Source organism: Elephas maximus, chromosome 17 (assembly GCF_024166365.1).
Source record: "Elephas maximus indicus isolate mEleMax1 chromosome 17, mEleMax1 primary haplotype, whole genome shotgun sequence".
Classification (NCBI taxonomy): Eukaryota; Metazoa; Chordata; class Mammalia; order Proboscidea; family Elephantidae; genus Elephas; species Elephas maximus.
The window spans coordinates 76,214,566-76,232,196 of NC_064835.1; the positions used below are offsets into that span (position 1 = coordinate 76,214,566).

The 17,631-nt window shown below is 46.7% G+C and overlaps 1 protein-coding gene across 4 annotated transcripts in view; it reads right to left on the reverse strand.

Moving 5' to 3' along the window:
• The window catches only part of SH3RF3 (SH3 domain containing ring finger 3), a 493,237-nt gene that overhangs the window by 102,053 nt on the left and 373,553 nt on the right, over nt 1-17,631 (reverse strand). For all 4 annotated transcript variants that reach the window (XM_049856614.1, XM_049856613.1, XM_049856612.1 and 1 more), the window contains one exon: nt 380-483. In XM_049856614.1, coding sequence (XP_049712571.1) covers nt 380-483 — 104 coding nt within the window. The remainder of the gene's footprint in view (nt 1-379; nt 484-17,631) is intronic.

Consider the following 17,631-nt stretch of genomic DNA (forward strand, 5'->3'; position numbering starts at 1 on the left):
ATGGACACAGCTTAATTGAACAGCTAGTAGTAAGTTTAAAAACCTTACAGGAACTGTGGGGTCCCTGAGTGGAGCCAACAGTTAAGCACTCAACTACTAACCAAAAGGTTTGGAAGTTTGAGTCCACCCAGAGGTACCTTGGAAGAAAGACCTGGCAATCTGCTTCTATAAAAGCAGCCATTGACAGCCCTATAGAGCACAGTTCTACACACAGGGTCGCTTGAGTCAGAGCTGACTCGAGGGCTGCTGGTTTCGTTTTTGAGTTTTGGTATAGAAACCACAGGTTCATGTGCACGCATAGAGTGGGGAGAGAGAGATGGAAGGTGTAGGAGACAGAGAAGGGAACGCGCGACCACAACAGTCATAAATGACAGCTCACACGTTGAGGGGTAGCTGGACTTTGGGAGATGTTCCCTGCTCGCCAGCCGCTGCACCAGCTCGCGGGACAGCCATGGTGGCGGATCCGGCCGAAGAGGAGGAGTCCTGGAAACAGACAAGAGGAGACATAAGTGAGGGTTCCCAGGGGCTTCTCCCCAAGGGAGAGAGAAATGTGAAGTCAAGTTGGACTTGACTGGCAGCTGCGCTTCCCTCAGCTTCCCCATGCCGCAGCCCAACCTTGTGGCCTCCAAAATGCTTAGGTTCTGATGGTCTGGCTTGTTAACAGTGTTTTTTCAGCCCATTGGAGTGACCTTGGAGCCCTGGTGGTGCAGTGGTTAAGGGCTCAGCTGCTACCAAAAGGTGGCAGTTTGAATCCACCAGCTGCTCTTTGGGAATCCTATGGGACAGTTGTACTAGGTCCTACAGGGATGCTATGACTAGGAATGGACTCCACAGCAACAGGCTTTTGGTGGGAGGTACCTTGGAAGAAATTACACCTGTGCCCAAACCAGTTTCAAGAGCCCCTTTCTGACCAGCTTAGAACATCATTCTTTGGTTTGTGCCTGGGTGGCTCAGCAATTCACTATTTTCAACATGGAAAAGGCAGTATTGGGAGTCATGTTTTATTCTTAGAACTTGAATGAACTATTCTGCATTTGTTAAAGAAAATCTGGACAAAACATTTTATGCTACAAAATCTGAACTTATTTAAAACTTGCATTCCTAGGAAGTGAAGACTAATCTTTACAGAAAATTGGTCCTTTGGTGGCCAACAAAGGGAGAGGCTGTAAGGGTGCCAGGATTTACAAAGCACAGCATTTTTCATCTAAGACCCTGAGGTACTTGAAGCTTCAAGAGTTTATTATGCCAGGAGATTACTTGCCGACGAGCTAAAGAGGACAGCTGCCTCAAGGCCATGCCTTGTAAACCTTGGGTGTGGGAAGCTAAGCTCTTCAAGGGCAGTGGTTAAGGGCTGGCTGGCTCTGTGGTGAAACCAGCAGAGTACAGGAAACTGAGTCACATGATGATCTTGCAAAGGCAATTCCTACTTGGAGAACTCTGTGGACCCAGCCCACAAGGGGCCAACGTTGTCCCTGAACCCCCTCATCACCCAGCTGGTTCGTCCTGCCCTATGATTCCCAGACAGCTATCCTGTCTTCCTGTTCAGAGGTATTAGATGCTGTTGTGTGTTGACATACGTCCCCCTAAAAGATACGTGGGGGCAATGGTGGTTCAGTGGTGGAACAATTACCTTTCACGTGGGAGACCTAGGTTCAATTCCAGGCCAGCGCACTTCATGTGCCGCCACGACCTGTCTGTCGGCGGAGGCTTGGGTGTTGCTATGATGCTGGACGGGTTTCGGAGGGGTCTGCGCACTAAGATGGACCAGAAAGATCTACTGGTGGCCTACTTTTGAAAATCAGCCAATAAAAACCCTCCGGATCACAACAGTCTTATCGCAACTGATCATGAGGATGGCACAGGACCTCGAAGCATTTTGTTCCATTGTGCGTGGCATCGTCATGAGTCAGGGGCCGGCTTGACTGCAGCTAACAACAACAACAACAAAAGCTATGTGGGATTCCTAACCCCTGGTATTTGTGAGGAACCCTGGCGGTGAAGTAGTTAAAGCACCCGGATGCTAACCAAAAGGTTGGCGGTTCGAACTCATTAGCCATTGCACTAATGTGGAGAAAGATGTGGCAGTCTGCTTCCATAAAGATTTACAGCCTTGGGAACCCTAGGGGGCAGTTCTACTCTGTCCTTTAGGGTCACTATGAGGTGGAATCGACTCTACAGCAGTAGGTTTTCTCTTGGGTACTTGTGAATGTTACTTTATTCGGATTAAGGGTCTTTGCAGATACAATTAAGGTAAGGATCTTGAGATGAGATCATCCTGGATTAGGGTGGGCCCTAAATCCACTGATGAGTGTCCTTGTAAGAGACAGAAAAAGAGAACAGAGACACACAGAGGTGAAGGCCAGGTAATGACGGAGGCAGAGATTGGAGTTAGGCAGCTACAAACTAAGGAACACCAAGGATTTCTGGCAGCTACCAGAAGCTAGGAAAACCCTGGGGGCGTAGTGGTTAAGTGCTATGGCTGCCAAGAGGTCGGCAGTTCAAATCTGCCAGGTGCTCCTTGGAAACCCTATGGGGCAGTTCTACTCCGTCCTATAGGGTCGCTATGAGTTGGAATCGACTCGATGGCAGTGGGTTTGGTTTTGGTTTGGACCAGAAGCTAGTTGAGAGGCACGGAACGGGTTCTCCCTCAGCCTCCAGAGGGAATCAACCCTGCTGACACCTTGCTTTTGAATTTCTGGCCTCCAGGACTGTGAGAGAATAACTTTCTGTTGCTTTAAGCCAAAAAGTTTGTGCTAATTTGTTACAACAGCCATGGGAGACTGACAGAGGTGGAGATATCTAGGGGTGTCCTGAGGAAAGTGGAGTCCACTTCCACACAGTACAGGGAGCCAGGAGTCTCCTTCCTCCCTCAAGGACCCTCGTAGGCTCCCCCGTAAGATAGGAAACCCAGGTGAAAGGGGAGCAGGGCAGGCTTGAGCAGAACCCTTCAGGGCTACAGTAATGGGATGGGATCACCTTGGCAGAAGGCAAGGGAGGAGGGGAGAGAGGGCTGTGTGGGTGCTGCCAAGGCTCTGGTTGAGGAAGGTGAACATGTCGCCACGTTTGGATTCTCACGTGAGCAAAGATCACTAGAAGAAATTACAAAGATGGGCTGAGAAGTCTACTCGGAACCTGCCCCAGGCAGGCAGAACCACCTCTAAAACTCAACTGACCATCACACCACTTCCCTGAGCTTTTGTGAAGGGCGAAGGGGATATTTTCTCATCAGCTTGCTGCCAAGTTCTGACCTTGCTTAGCTGAGGAGCCGCACAAGGCAGTGCTACAGGCAGCTTATTGCTCCTCCCTGGGTAGTTCACGTCCCTCCAAGACTAGGGAGTACTGAAAGGTGCTAGAAACTAATGTGGCCCAGCACAGCACATCTGCAACCTGTAAGAAATCAGAAATTGTATTTCTTCTTTTTTTAAAAATGGAGAGCCTGGCAGATCGAGAATGTGCAACAGAGAAATGGAGCTTCACTCATGTCTCCAAGGTAACTCGAAACCTCAAAGGACTTCCCATTTCAAGTTCTGACACTTGTGAGAGAAACCTCTGCTGTTCAAAGGCTGCGGAGATCCAGTTTTCATGATGCAGCCCCTTCAGCAGATTGCATTCCATCGGCAGACACACAGAAGCCTCGTCTCCACACAGGGAAAGGCCTGGAGTGTTCTGTGGGAACTGGGGTGAAAGGTGGGAGGGAATATTCCTCTTGGCTACGGATTCTGACATCAGCTGAAGTCAGATGGATCCTGGCTGAAAGCAGAGAATACCAGAAAAATGTTTACCTGTGTTTTACTGACTATGCAAAGGCATTCGACTGTGTGGATCATAACAAATTATGGATAACGTTGCGAAGAATGGGAATTCCAGAACATTTGATTGTGCTCATGAGGAACCTGTACATAGATCAAGAGGCAGTTGTTCGGGCAGAACAGGGGGTTTAAGGTAAGGAGAGGTGTGTGTGGGGTTGTATTCTTTCACCATACCCATTCAATCTGTATGCTCAGCAAATAATCTGAGAAGCTGCACTATATGAAGAAGAATGGGGCATCAGGATTGGTGGAAGACTCATTAACAACCTGTGTTATGTAGAGGACACAACCTTGCTTGCTGAAAGTGAAGAGGACTTGACGCACTTACTGATGAAGACCAAAGACCACAGCCTTCAGTATGGATTGCAACTCAATATAAAGAAAATAAAAATCCTCACAACTGGACCAATAAGCAACATCATGATAAATGGAGAAAGATTGAAGTTGTCAAGGATTTCATCTTACTTGGATCCACAATCAACAACCAAGAAATCAAAAAACACATAGCACTGGGCAAATCTGCTGCAAAAGACCTCTTTAAAGTGCTGAAGGGCAAAGTAGAGGGCAAAAGACCTCTTTAAAGTGCTGAAGACCAAGGTGCGCCTGACCCAAGCCATGGTATTTTCAATCACATCATATGCATGTGAAAGCTGCACAATGAATAAGGAAGACAGAACAAGAATTGATACCTTTGAATTGTGGTGCTGGGAAGAATATTGAATATACCATGGACTGCCAAAAGAACGAACAAATCTGTCTTGGAAGAAGTACAATCAGAATGCTCCTTAGAAGCAAGGATGGCGAGACTGCGTCTTACATACTTTGGACATGTTGTCAGGAGAGATCAGTCCTTGTAGAAGGACATCATACTTGGTAGAGTACAGGGTCAACCAAAAAGAGGACGACCCTAAACGAAATGGATTTACACAGTGGCTACAACAACGGGCTCAAGCATAAGAACGATTGTGGGCATGGTGCAGGATGGGGCAGTGTTTCGTTCTGTTGTACATAGGGTCGCTATGAGTCGGAACCGACTCGATGGCACCTAACAACAACAACAGATTCTGAGGTCTTCTGTCTGTCATTGTGTTTGTTCCTCCCCGTTGCTTGCCTCTGAAGCAAGACTGAGGCTAGAAGGTGTTTCCCAACAATGCTGTTATCACTCTGCTTTATGAGAGTCAACAGATGAGTCCACTACAGCCAGCCATGGATTATTCTCCACAGAGCTTCAGGCAGGAGCAGGAGGGCAAGTCAGGCCAATTTGGATGAGGCCTTGTGGGCCCCCGTGAGGGTTTTGGTCTTTGCCTTGAAAGCAAAGAGATGCCCTGGAAAGCCAGCATGAAATGAACAGCAATAGAATGAGATCCACATCTTTAAGGGCAGCTCTGGCTGCCCTGTGGGGAGTGGATGTGGTAGACCAGTTAGGAAGCTCTGAGTAGTTCAGGCTTGGATGACGGGCATGGCAATGGAGAGGGAGAGGGGTGGAGAGGTCTAGATGTGTTTAAGAGACTATTGATAATAACAATAACCCTAACAACAATACTACCTACTCACCCTCATATAGAGTTTAGCATAGGCAAGCCTCTGTTAGAAGCATTTCACCTGTAATAATGCATTTAATCCTCAAAACAACCCTATAAGGTGGGCGTTGTTTTTATCACCATTTTACAAAAACGAGGAAACTGAGGCACAGAGAAGTTAGGTAAATGGCTCACAATCATATAATTAGTAAGTGGTAGAGGCTGGACTTGAAGTCAGAGGGTCTGGTTCAGGAAGTCATGTACTTATCAACCACACCGTCTATATTAGTTTCCTGTTGCTGCTATAAAAATTTGCCACACACTTAAAAAAAAAAAACAAAAACCTGTTGCTCTTGAGTCAATTCCGACTCATAGCAACCCCACAGGACAGAGCAGAACTGCCCCATAGAGTTTCCAAGGAGTGCCCGGTGGATTTGAGCTGCTGACCACTTGGTTAGCAGCTATAGCTCTTAACCGCTACACCACCAGGGTTTCCGCCATACACTTAGTGGTTTAAAACAACACAAATTTATTATCTTATAGTTCTGGAGGCCAGAAGTCCAGAATCAAGGTGTCAGCAGGGGATAATTTGTTTCCTTGGCTTTGCATTCCTTAGCTACGGCCCCTTCCTCCATCCTCAAAGTCATAGCACAGCTTCTTTAAATCTCTCTGACCACTGCTTCCATCGTCATATCTCCTGTATAACTTTGACCCTCTTGCCTTCCTCTTTTTGATTACGTGGATGATATGGGATAATCTTCCTATCTTAAGCTTCTTAATTTAATCACATCTGCAAAGTGCCTTTTGCAATGTAAAGTCATATATTTGCAGGTTTTGGAGATTAGGATGAGGACATCTTTGGGGGCCATTATTCTCTCCTCTACCAATAGGACTAGTTGGTTCATGGTCTGTAGGACATGAGGGAGGAGAATGAGCCAAGTTTCTGGCTTTATCAACTGAACAGATGGAGATACCATTGAAAGAGATGGGAAGGATGAGGCCTGAAAGGGAGCATGAGTTCAGTGCCGGATATGTTGAGTTTGAGGTGCCTGAAGACACCCAAAGGTTGAAGATGAGGACAGTCGGTGACACCAACCAGGAGCGCCAAAGAGGAGACTGGCCTGGAGACGTAGATTTGGGGTCATCAGCACACAGGTGACAGTTGATCTACGAGCCAGTCCATCCTCACAGTTAAGTACTTAGCTCTCAAGGGTGTGGGGTAGTGTTGGAATCCTGCCTTTACCACATAATACTGGGGCCCTGGTAGTGAGTGGTTAAGAGCTTGGCTGCTAACCAAATGGCCAGCAGCTCAAATCCACCTGCCACTCCTTGGAAACTCTATGGGGTAGTTTTACTCTGTACTCCAGGGTCGCTCTACAATAGGGTCACCATGAGTCGGAATAAACATGATGGCAATGGGCTTTAAAAAAAAAACCTGTGTGACCTTAGACAAATTAATGTCATTTCAGTGTGCCTCAGTTTCCCATCTTCAAGATGGGTGTCATTAACTTCTGCTCCTGACCGAGATGGAGCAACAAGGACTGAATTGACCCTCCCACCTGAAACTAAGAAACTGAACAAAATATGTGAAACAATAGTTTCCAAGTCTTTGAAAATCAGGCATTGAAGTCAGAGATCCCTGAGAGATGAGAAAGTGGGGGCTGTAATGGCTGCCACCTTCTAGGTTGATTGGGAATATTAAATGAGCTGATTTAAAGCTCACGCTAAGTCTTCAACAAGTATTAGCTAGAATCATTTTTATTGAGGCCAGGGTGGGAGGTGGATGAGTAAGCCTGGGAGAAAGTGTAGAGTAAGGAGAGAAGGCTCCCTGAGACAGTCTCTGGAACACCAGCATGGCAGAGGGAACAGCAAAGGAGCCAGAGATGGGGCTGCCAGAGGAACAGAAGGAAAACCAGAAGCACTCCTGTCTTAGGATCCAAGGGAAGAAGATGTTTCAAAGAAGCAGCAGTCATCGATCATACTGTATGCTGCAGAGAGGTCAAGTTAGGTGAGGACCAACGAGGATCCATGTGAATTAGTGATGCTGACAGATGCTGGCATCAACAGTGTGCTCAACTGGAGCTGGCGACTATCATTGGTAGATGATCAGGTTGGCTCACACACTGGACCCAGCCTCCCAGAACACACAAACAATATTCATCTGTACTGGATTCACTCATTCCTGCATGGAAAGCCCTCCATCCTATGTCCTCAGCCTCTGTGGCTTTGCCAGTCTATCCACAGCCACTTCTGCACTGTTATGCCATGAGCCAGTAACAGAGAATGCCACAGCTCAAGTCCTGCCACAGCTATGACTCACATGACATCTCTGTGAGGTCAGGAGGGGCAGGTGGTGGTATCCCACACTACAGATTAAAGAAATGAACTGGATAAGGAACTTGTGGGCTACAGCTAGTCACCACACAGTCATCAAAACATGCTAATTACTTGGGCTCACAGACAAAGCTTTTCTCTGTTCTGGAGAGAGAAAGAAAGAAGAAACAAAGAGAGAGAGAGTAGATCCAGTAGTTTCCTTTTAAGAATGAATCCTAAAACAATCAGATAAGTCAGAATGGAGGCACATACAAGGATTTCACTGCAGCAATATTTCCGACATGAGAACCCTAACTCCTGTAAAGGCAGTGGTAGTTCAGGGGTTGAATTCTCCCCTCCCATCAGGTAACCCTGGGTTCCATTCCCAACCAATGCGCCTCAAGCACGGTCACCATTTTTCTGTCAGTGAAGGCTTGTGTGTTGCTACAATGTTGAACAGGTTGCAGCAGAGCTTCCAGACTAAGACCAACTAGGAAGACAGGGCTGACGATCTATTTCTGAAAATCAGCCAATGAAAAAAATCTATGGATCACACTGGTCCAATTCTGTTATGCATGGAGCCATCATGAGTCAGGTGACTCAATGGCAGCTACCAACAACAAGCTACTGAAGCAACCCAAATGTCCCCGGGTAGAGGATTAGCTTGTTGATGACACTGCAGAATAACACACAGTCATTATAAGCTGCAGATCTGCACTAACTGACATGGAGGACTATTTAGAGAATACTAAATGGAAAGGAGGTTACAGAAATGAGTGTGTAAGATTATTTAACTTTTGGTAAAAGATATATGCATTTTCATGGGAAAAAATTCTAGAAATTTACATATCAAATGATAATACAGGTACTTTTGGGAGTTGGGATTTGGGATGATTTTAACTTTCTTTTTATCTGTAAGTTAAATGTCTTCATCATTTTAGGATTAACAAAGAACAATTGCTTTCCAATCAATTTTCAAAGTAATAGGAAAAGAATAACAGGGTTAAATTATTTGAGCTATGTTTTCAAATCAAGCTCTGGTTGATGGTGGTTCCATATTTTTCTTGACTCTGGGCATACCATCTTTGTGAGAGGGTGCTAGGCACTGACAAGGAGAGGACATGTTGTGTGGGGATCCTTCAGCATCAGCAGAAGGCTGAGCTGATCATCCTACGCAGTGAGGTCAAGGTGGCTCCTTGTGATGCTGTAGCATGCAGTTACCAGGCAGTTAGTTGGGGGTAGTGGAACTGGTGTACGCACAAGGGAAAGCTCACAATGACTGGCTCAGACTGAGCCCAAATCTATGATTCTGCTTTTGTTAACATTGCCTCTTATTCAGATAAACTCTTCTGAAACAATCAAACCAGTCAACACAACCACAGCAAACACATAGGACCAGTGTGATGGTTAAGGTTGTGTGTCAGCTTGGCTGGGTCATGATTCTCAGTGGTTTGGCAGTTATGTAATGATGTAATTTGACAGATACACAATGATGTAGTCATTTTCCATGATGCGATATAATGTGATCAGCCAATCAGTTGTAAGGGAAATATCCTCGGGGCTGTGGCCTATATCCAACATATACATGGATGTTCTGGCAAAGCTCGCTTGCTTGCTCTGGATCCTGCATCTGGCTCATCATCATCTGACCTTGGTTCTTGGAACGTGAACCAGTGGCTTGCTGTATTGCCTGCCTATCTTGGGGTTCGTCAGCCTCTGTAGTCTGTGAGCCAGTGGCCTGCCATCTGACCTGTCAGTTCTGGGTTTGTTAACCCCTGCAGCTATGTGAGTCAGGAGAAGTCTCCAGCCTGACACCTGACCTACAGACTTGGGACTTGTCAGCCTCTACAACAGCATGAGCCATTTCCTTGAGATAAATCTCTCTCTCTCTATACACTTCACTGGGTTTGCTTCCCTAGAGAACCCAGCCTAGGACAACCAGTGAGACCCAGGGTGCGTGACTACATGAGCTGCACTGTGTTTGGAGGGCAGGCTGTCTGCTAGAATTTGCAGTTGCACGTGAATTTCAACCCATCCCCACCTCCTTGAGCCCTTTGTGCCATAATTCAACAGAAGGTAATCATGGATTTGACCAGGAGAAATGGAGAAGATTGATTTCCATCTGCTGGGAAGAAGGAGAGGCTTGGCTGTGAATGTGGACTTTACGAGATCACCAAGTTGTGTATCACAGCATTAAAGGCTCAAGACCCCACCTTTGTCTGCATCCACCAACTCCCCTGGGTGAGCTGAACACAAAACACTCTATATGGTAGGGTGTTATGAAGCTTAGGGAGGATTGAGCCAAGTATACATGTCAGCCTGGGGTCCCAGGGACTTGAATGATGACAGCAGCTGAAGGGCCCCATTTAGAGGATCTGGGAGATTGTCTGCCCTGAGACACACTGGCTATACAGAAACGAAGCTATATGGAAGAGACGTTCTTGTGACTTTGCTAGAAACTGGCGTTCAGTTGAAACCTGATATAACAAACGTTACAAAGCAAATGTGTGGTATTTCACAGCAAACTACTGTTTAGAGCTGGGATGGATAAAGCAGCAAAGAGAAAGGTCATACTTTTGAAAAATTTTTCTTTTGAAGGTCAAGATGCAAAATATCTAAAACTGATACTCAACTGAGTCAGTGGTTCCTATTTTGCCCTCACCCTTAGCTCCACTTTGTAGTGAGTGCAGTACCCTAGATGAAATGAAGCCTTTTCCCAAAATAAAAGACATCTGAGCTAGATAGCTGCTGTAAAAGGAGCCCTGATGGCGCAATGGTTAAGTGCTTGGCTGCTAATCGAAAGGTCTGTGGTTGGAACCCACCAGCTGCTCCTTGGGAGAAAGATATGTCAGTCTGTTTGCATAAAGATTACAGCCTTGGAAACCCCATGGGACAGTTCTACTATGTCCTATAGGGTTGTTATGCGTCAGAATCGACTCGACAGCAACAAGTACAGGTTGGCTGCAAATTCGCCAGCACCTGGTTTTATGATGTCCGTACAGAGGGTGTCAGTCAAGGGACATTTCAGGGTGTCCTGGTGAGCAGGTGGCAACACCAGGCTAGCCTCTGTCCTCCAAAAAGAAACCAAACCCATTGCTGTCGAGTCGATTTCGACTCATAGTAGCTCTACTACTCCACAGGGTTTCCAAGGCTGTATTTTTTTGGAAGCAGACTGCCACACCTTTCTCTCACAAAGTGGCTGGTGGGTTGAAACTGCCAAACTTTTGGTTAGCAGCTGAGTGCTTAACCATCTCTGCCTTCAGGGATATAAAAGCTCTAAGCACAAAGAATTATGTGACATGCCCTTTGTGACTTCCTGATGTAGACAATCCTCCACCAAATTACGACTTCGTTTTCAGTTTCTACTGATACTAGGTCATGAGGTGAGGGCTGCTGTGCGATTTAGATATGGGTCTGAAAGGTTGGCAGTTGGAATCTACCCGGCTGTTCCACAGGAGAAAGATCTGGCTGTCTGCTCGTCTTAAGATTACAACCTAAAAAACCCTATGTGGCAGCTCAACTCTGTCACATAGGGCTGCTAAGAGTTGGAATTGACTCAACAACATCTAACAACCACAATGCCGAGCTTTAGGAAATTAAACAGCCTCCGAACATGACACAACACGGGCATCTGTGTTCATATAATGAATAGGGTACTACATAATTTACTGTTCAGTTCAGACCACTTTTGAGAGAAAGTGGTACCGTTAGTAATTACGTGGAGATGACAGGTACACTCTGTGACTATGATCGTTCTATAATATATGGCAATAAACCTACACCACGAAAAACAACAAAGACTCAGAAGGAATGGAAACTTGTAAGGACAAAGGTGGGTTCTCTCACTTCTTAATACTATAATCAAGTGTTTTGGGGCTCATTCTTCTAAGTTAATAAGTCTTTGTAATTTTAGTAAGTATGGCACTATACCAGGAAAATACCAATAAAACCGACATACCATTTTTCTCCCTTCAGACTGGGAGTAATATGTACGGGTGAGGGTGTTGCTGGGGAGAGGGTAAATTGGTACAGTCTCTTTGGAGGGCAGTTGTATCATATCTACTAAGATTAAAAACGTGTACACTTTGATCCAACACTTCCACTTTTTAGTATCTAACTGAGAGAAGACAGGCGTGAGGGCTGGCATCAGAGCTCAAATTGTAATAGGAAGAGTTGGAAGCAGCCTAATTGCCCTTCATCAAAGAATGGCTCAATAAAGTATACAGAAGTCATACAATAGATGCTGCTGCTATAGTTAGAAAGAAGCAGTAGCTCCATAGATGAACATATGGAAATCTCCCGAGGTATAAAGTTAAAAGAGAAAAGGAACAAACTGCAGAATATGTGTAGTATGATACCATTTATATAAAAAAGAAAAAAGAAACTGTACAGGAAGTATTTTTGCTATGGCAGATATGTGCCTGTTGTTGTTGGTGGGTGCTGTTGCATTGATTCTAACTCATGACAATTCCATGTGATACAGTAGAACTGCCCCAGAGGGTTTTCTTGGCTGAAATCTTTAAGGAAGCAGACGCTAAGTCTTTCTCCCATAGAGCCATTGGGTGGGTTCGAACTGCCAACCTTTTGGTTAGCAGCTGGGTGCTTAACATTTGTGCCACCAGAGCTCCTTACGTACGTACTTAAATGTATAGAAAAATGCCTAGAGATATATGTGCATTCGATAGAGACCACCTCTCAGGTCAGTACCAGAGGGAAGGTGTCTATCGAGAAAGACTTTTGGCTTATCTATTTTGTTTTAATCTGTTAAAATAATATAAACATACTAAAAATGCTATGTTATCATCATGTGCCAATCAACCTTCTTGAATGTCTCTAGTTTGACACGTTCGTATTTCCCAGGGTTGCCCCCTCACCTCCGCTCTGATCGCTCTACCTTTCGCAATAGCCTTCCTGCTGGACCTGCTCCTCTCTCCCGCTCTCTGCTTCTGTATTCTACAGAGATGTTCTCTAGCGTCGCACTTGCCCTAATTATTTCTAATTAACAGTCCTGGACTATCTCTGAGTGAATGGACGCAACAATCCACATGCTTTTTTTGGATAATGGTTTTTAGAAAACATAACAGCATTCCCAGGCACATTATCTAGAGCAGAGGGTAAGCCTTTCTTCCCCTGCTTAGCTCAGAACAGATGGCAGCTGTGCATTGATAGGGACAATGTCTATAATGCTGTTGGACTCCTCTGGCAGCTAGTGGCAGGGACGCACGTGGGGACGCAGCATTTGCACACCGCCTGCCCTGCCCCACATAGGTGCCTGCATGTGGGAATGTGCATGTGCCTGCAGCGGGGGCTGGGAAGGACGGGACCCACCACAGGGGTTGCTGGAATGGCTATAGTCGGGGGAAGCGGGAAAGCACCCACACAGAGTTGCGGATGCACACACACCCTACAAACCAGCAAGGCTACTCCTAAGTACAGTCTCTCAGAAACATTTCCCCACCTGTGACAGGAGGTGTGCACCAGAATGTTCAGGGCAACCTGGTTTGCAACAGCCACTGATAACTCTGTTTTTGTTGTTCGGTGCCATCGAGTCGATTTCGACTCATAGTGACCCTGCAGGACAGGGTAGAAATGCCCCATAACATTTCCTAAGCTGTAATTTTTACAGGGAGCCCTGGTAGCACAGCAGTTAATAATCACTCAACTGCTAACCATAAGGTCGGCGGTTCGAATCCACCAACCGTTCCACAGGAGAAAGATGTGACAGCCTGCTTCCATAAAGATTACAGCCTTGGAAACCCTATGGGGCAGTTATACCCTAGTCCTATAGGATCGCTACAAGTCAGAATTGACTTGACGGCAACAGGTTGGGGTTTTTTTTTTGAATCTTTACAGGAGCAGATCACTAAGTCTTTCTCCCGTGGAGTTGCCAGGTGGGTTCAAACTGCCAACTTTTCAGTTAGCGGCTGATCTCTTAACTGTTGTGCCACCAGGGCTCCTTCCAACAACCAACAATAGTGGAGTGAATAAATAGTAGAGTGAATAAATACACTGTGGTCTGTATATGCAACGGAATACCATGCAGCCATGCAAAGAAATCAGTGTAGCCTCACCCATTAACACAGATGAATCTTACAAACAAGAAGCTAGACACAAGAGAACACATTGACTCATATGATCCTATCTGTATGACGCTCAAAAGAGGAAAGATGATATTGTTTGTGGAAACATCCATCCCTGGTAAGACTATGCAAAAGCAAAACATGAAACCAACAATGAAGGGAAAGGTTGTCACAAAAGGCAGGCTGGTGACTACCTCCAGGGGCAGGGAGGGGGCGGAAGTGGGAAGGGTCACAGGAAGATGGCAGGGCTTGCTCTAGTTCCCCATGGGTGTGTGGCCGTGCGGTGAAGGGAGGCCTGGCAGTCTGGGCAAAGTGTACTGGTAACACTTGGGGTTGTTACAAGCACCCTTTGAATAGTCAAAGGACCACCTGGGAGGGCCCGAAGACCCTGCCGACTGGGGCCTGTATCCTCCGTGCTGCCTGGCTTAGCTGGGAGCCACTCACTCCAGAGCTGGGAACCGCAGACAGTGACCTCCTGGGTCTGGCTGAGCAGCACAGAGAACAGTGGGGTGTCTTGAGAAATTCTGATAGCAGCTGGGCCACTGTCGACTCCCAGCAGGTATTGAAAAAAAAAAAGCCTCTCCTAGAAACTTACAAGTACAATGCACTGCACAGCCTTCCAAATACTCAATCTACGCTGAGCCTTTGAAATCCTGCACTCTGTCGACACGCTTCCACACACTTAACGAATCACTCCTCACTCCGGGACATTTGCTGAAGCCAAACAGAACACAGAGGATAAGAAAAGGAAAAAGAAAACGAAGACAATGGTTTGAGATCTATCGACTGCAGCAGCATTAGAGCACCTGCTGCCCTGTGCCCTCCTGTTCTGACTACACGTGAAATGGCTTCCTGGGCCCCCAGCCTGGACTCGGCCTGGTTTCTGCTCCTCACTTGGAGCCAGATCTCTGATACTGCTTTGATTTTTAACAGCTTAATTTTCATTGATTCTGGGCCTTAAGGGATTAGTGAAGGCCTGGCAGGAGTGAGAGAGTCAGACAGTGATAAAAATAAGGCAGAGGAAGGGGCAGGGGGCTTCAAGCTCCAGCTGCTCTTGAATAAAATAATTGCAAATGCAGCCTTCGGACAAACGTTCTTCCTATCAGAGCCATCACGGGTTGAAATCTCTGCCCCAGCTTCAAAGCCAAATCCAGCCCTGTTTTATCACAGAGCTTTGCACACTGGTCCATTCACAGACAAGGCCTTGACTGTAATAAAGTCAGGTTTACATCGCATTCTCCTGCTATGTTTTTAAAGGACTGCAAAATGGACAAACGCCAGGGTACTGCTCAGGCAGGTGAATGTGCCATGATTTGGAAAAGCCCACCAATGACCATGGGGATGCAGGTGGCTCGGGCTTTCGGATTCACTGACTCCATAAAACAAAGACTCCAGCTGTGACTTTGGGCATAATGTTTAACTTAACAAAACAGAAAGCTGCAAGCATTGAATGAGAGCCACGAGCATGTAGGACTGACTGGCAGGGTTACAGGTAAGATAGTATGGCCTCAAATGGAATGTGCCCAAGTGCGAGCTGATCCAGGATGCTGCAGGATGCTGTCATGGTGGACACATGACATTAGTTGTCAAACGCATAGGACTGTACCACACAAGGAGTGAATGCTAATGGGCTTTCGTTAACAATAACGCATCGGTATTGGCTCATCAATTATAATAAAGGTATCATGGGAATGTAAGATGTCAATAAGACAGAAATCGTGGGCAGGGGGAGAGTCTGCGGGAACTCTGTACTTTCTGTGTGATTTCTGTGTACACCTAAAACTGCTGTAAAAATTTAGTTACAAAAAAATTATTACCCAGTTCACGACATCCTCATCTCTTTTTCTAAACATTTGTGACATAAAACAGACAGTAATTAAAACTGAGCTCTTCCTTCAGCAAAGAGTAGAGAACACACATGCCGAGGAGCACATGATATCGCCACTCCCTGGGTGCCACAGCAGTGGCAGGACCCCTCCCTGTACCATCGCGGACATAATGCCCTTCAGGTACTCTGGAAGGGAGGGAGGAGGGCGAGCGCTCAGTATTGATTGGCTTTACAACCAGATTTGCTGTGGAACCTGGGGCAAGTTCCTCACCCTTTCCAGACCTTCTTTTCCTACTATGGAAAGGGCAGAACCACTCAGACTGAACGGGTGAGGGGTGCACAATCCCTTTGGAGCTATTGATATTGTTGCTTTTAATTGCCTCGGAGTCAATTCTGACTCGTGGACTCCATGTGGGCACAGTAGAACTGTTCCCATAGGGTTTTCAAGACTGTGACCTTTTGGAAGATGATTGCTAGGTCTGTTTTTTGAGGTACCTCTGGGTGGGTTCGAACCACCATCCTTTCGGCTGGTAGTTGAGTGCTTAACTGTTTGCGCCACCCAGGGAGTCCCCTGGAGCTATCATTCTGTAAGATTTAGGCGATCATTTATTACAGTGATCTGCATGCCCACTCTGTACTGTTCTGGCCTTGGCTGGTTAGAAGCCCTGCGTCAGCTTCCGGCTAAGGTGCCGCCCGCCACAGGCCCCCTGATTCTAAATTAACAGATTGCTACTAGACACCAGAGGCCCCTTCGCTGCATTTGAAGGGGGCCCCTAAACGGTAGCTGGGAATCAGGCCATATCACTGTTGGGATTAATATCACAGTTGGGATTAGTAAGAGGAAAAAAAAGGGGGGTCTGTGGGCTGGCAGGCTATACAGGGACTCCAAGTCGCCTTCCTTGACACAGTGGAATAGGCTAAGACCCTGAAAAGAATCTCCTCATTTTAACTTTTAATATGAATCCAGAAAACACTGTCATCACCCCAAGGAGCAGTGAAATAAGAATGTTTTATTCACCACAAGCTACTACCCTATTACACAACAGTGTAAATCAGACTCTTACGAACTTGCTTCCCAAAGAAAACTTTAGAATAAAGCATTCATACAGCCTGATTCTTCTGCTTGGTTCTACTAACAACAAACCTGCCTGCAGAGTCAGAGGGCCAAGGGACCTCCCTTTGCGCACTCCCCTTGCCCATTGGCGGGTTTGGTCACGTGGCTCAAGGAGCACGGCTGTACCACTGCTAACTCTGAGGTGCTCTGAGGTGGGTGAGGACGCCGAGGAGCACAGCTCGGTGGAAGCAGGGCCGGGCAGGTGGGGAGCTGGTCCTCCTGGACCCAGCCTCTCTCAGGGCAGGGCACGACTTCAGGGCCTCAGCTTCCTCATCGGGTGTTGGATGAGATCGCCCCGGCTCCTAAGGCTCAGAAGTGAAGGAGCTCTGAGCAGATAGATGGTTCTGTTCCTGGGAGAGGAACCTGAGAGGAATGCTTTTGTCACCATCAACTGTCACGGCAGTCTTGTTCAGCCCTTAGCGAAGCTTGCTCACCACCTAAGATGGAGCTGCAAGGGGGCCTCCAATTCACCTTGACTGCTGCTCACTTTCCTTTCTTCAGGCCCTCTAGATTTGCTTTTGGGCTGTTTAACTCTCTAGCCACTGAGCTGCGGACTCAATGACTGTTGAATAGGCCCCTTGCTCTGCTTTTAGACCAAATTTGTCTTTGCAAATTCTGAGGCACGGCAACCCTGTAGGACAGAGTAGAACTGCCCTGTAAGGTTTCCAAGGCTGTAATCTCTATGGAAGCAGACTGCCACATCTTTCTCCCGTGGAGCAGCAGCTGGTTCGAACCACTGGCCTTCTGGTTAGCAGCCGAGCGCTTAGCCAGTGCACCACCAGGACTCCTTGGACTTTAAATAGGAAATTTAAATGTTGAGAAAAGTGCAGCTCTTTCAGCTCTCTCAGGGACTAGTTCAGCAAGAGGTAGGGACGTCCAGCACCAAGGACAGATCCTGGAGCCCTGGACTCCCAGACCCCAGGGGCACTGTGCACGTGCTGTCCACTCTAAGGAGCCACCTGAGGGT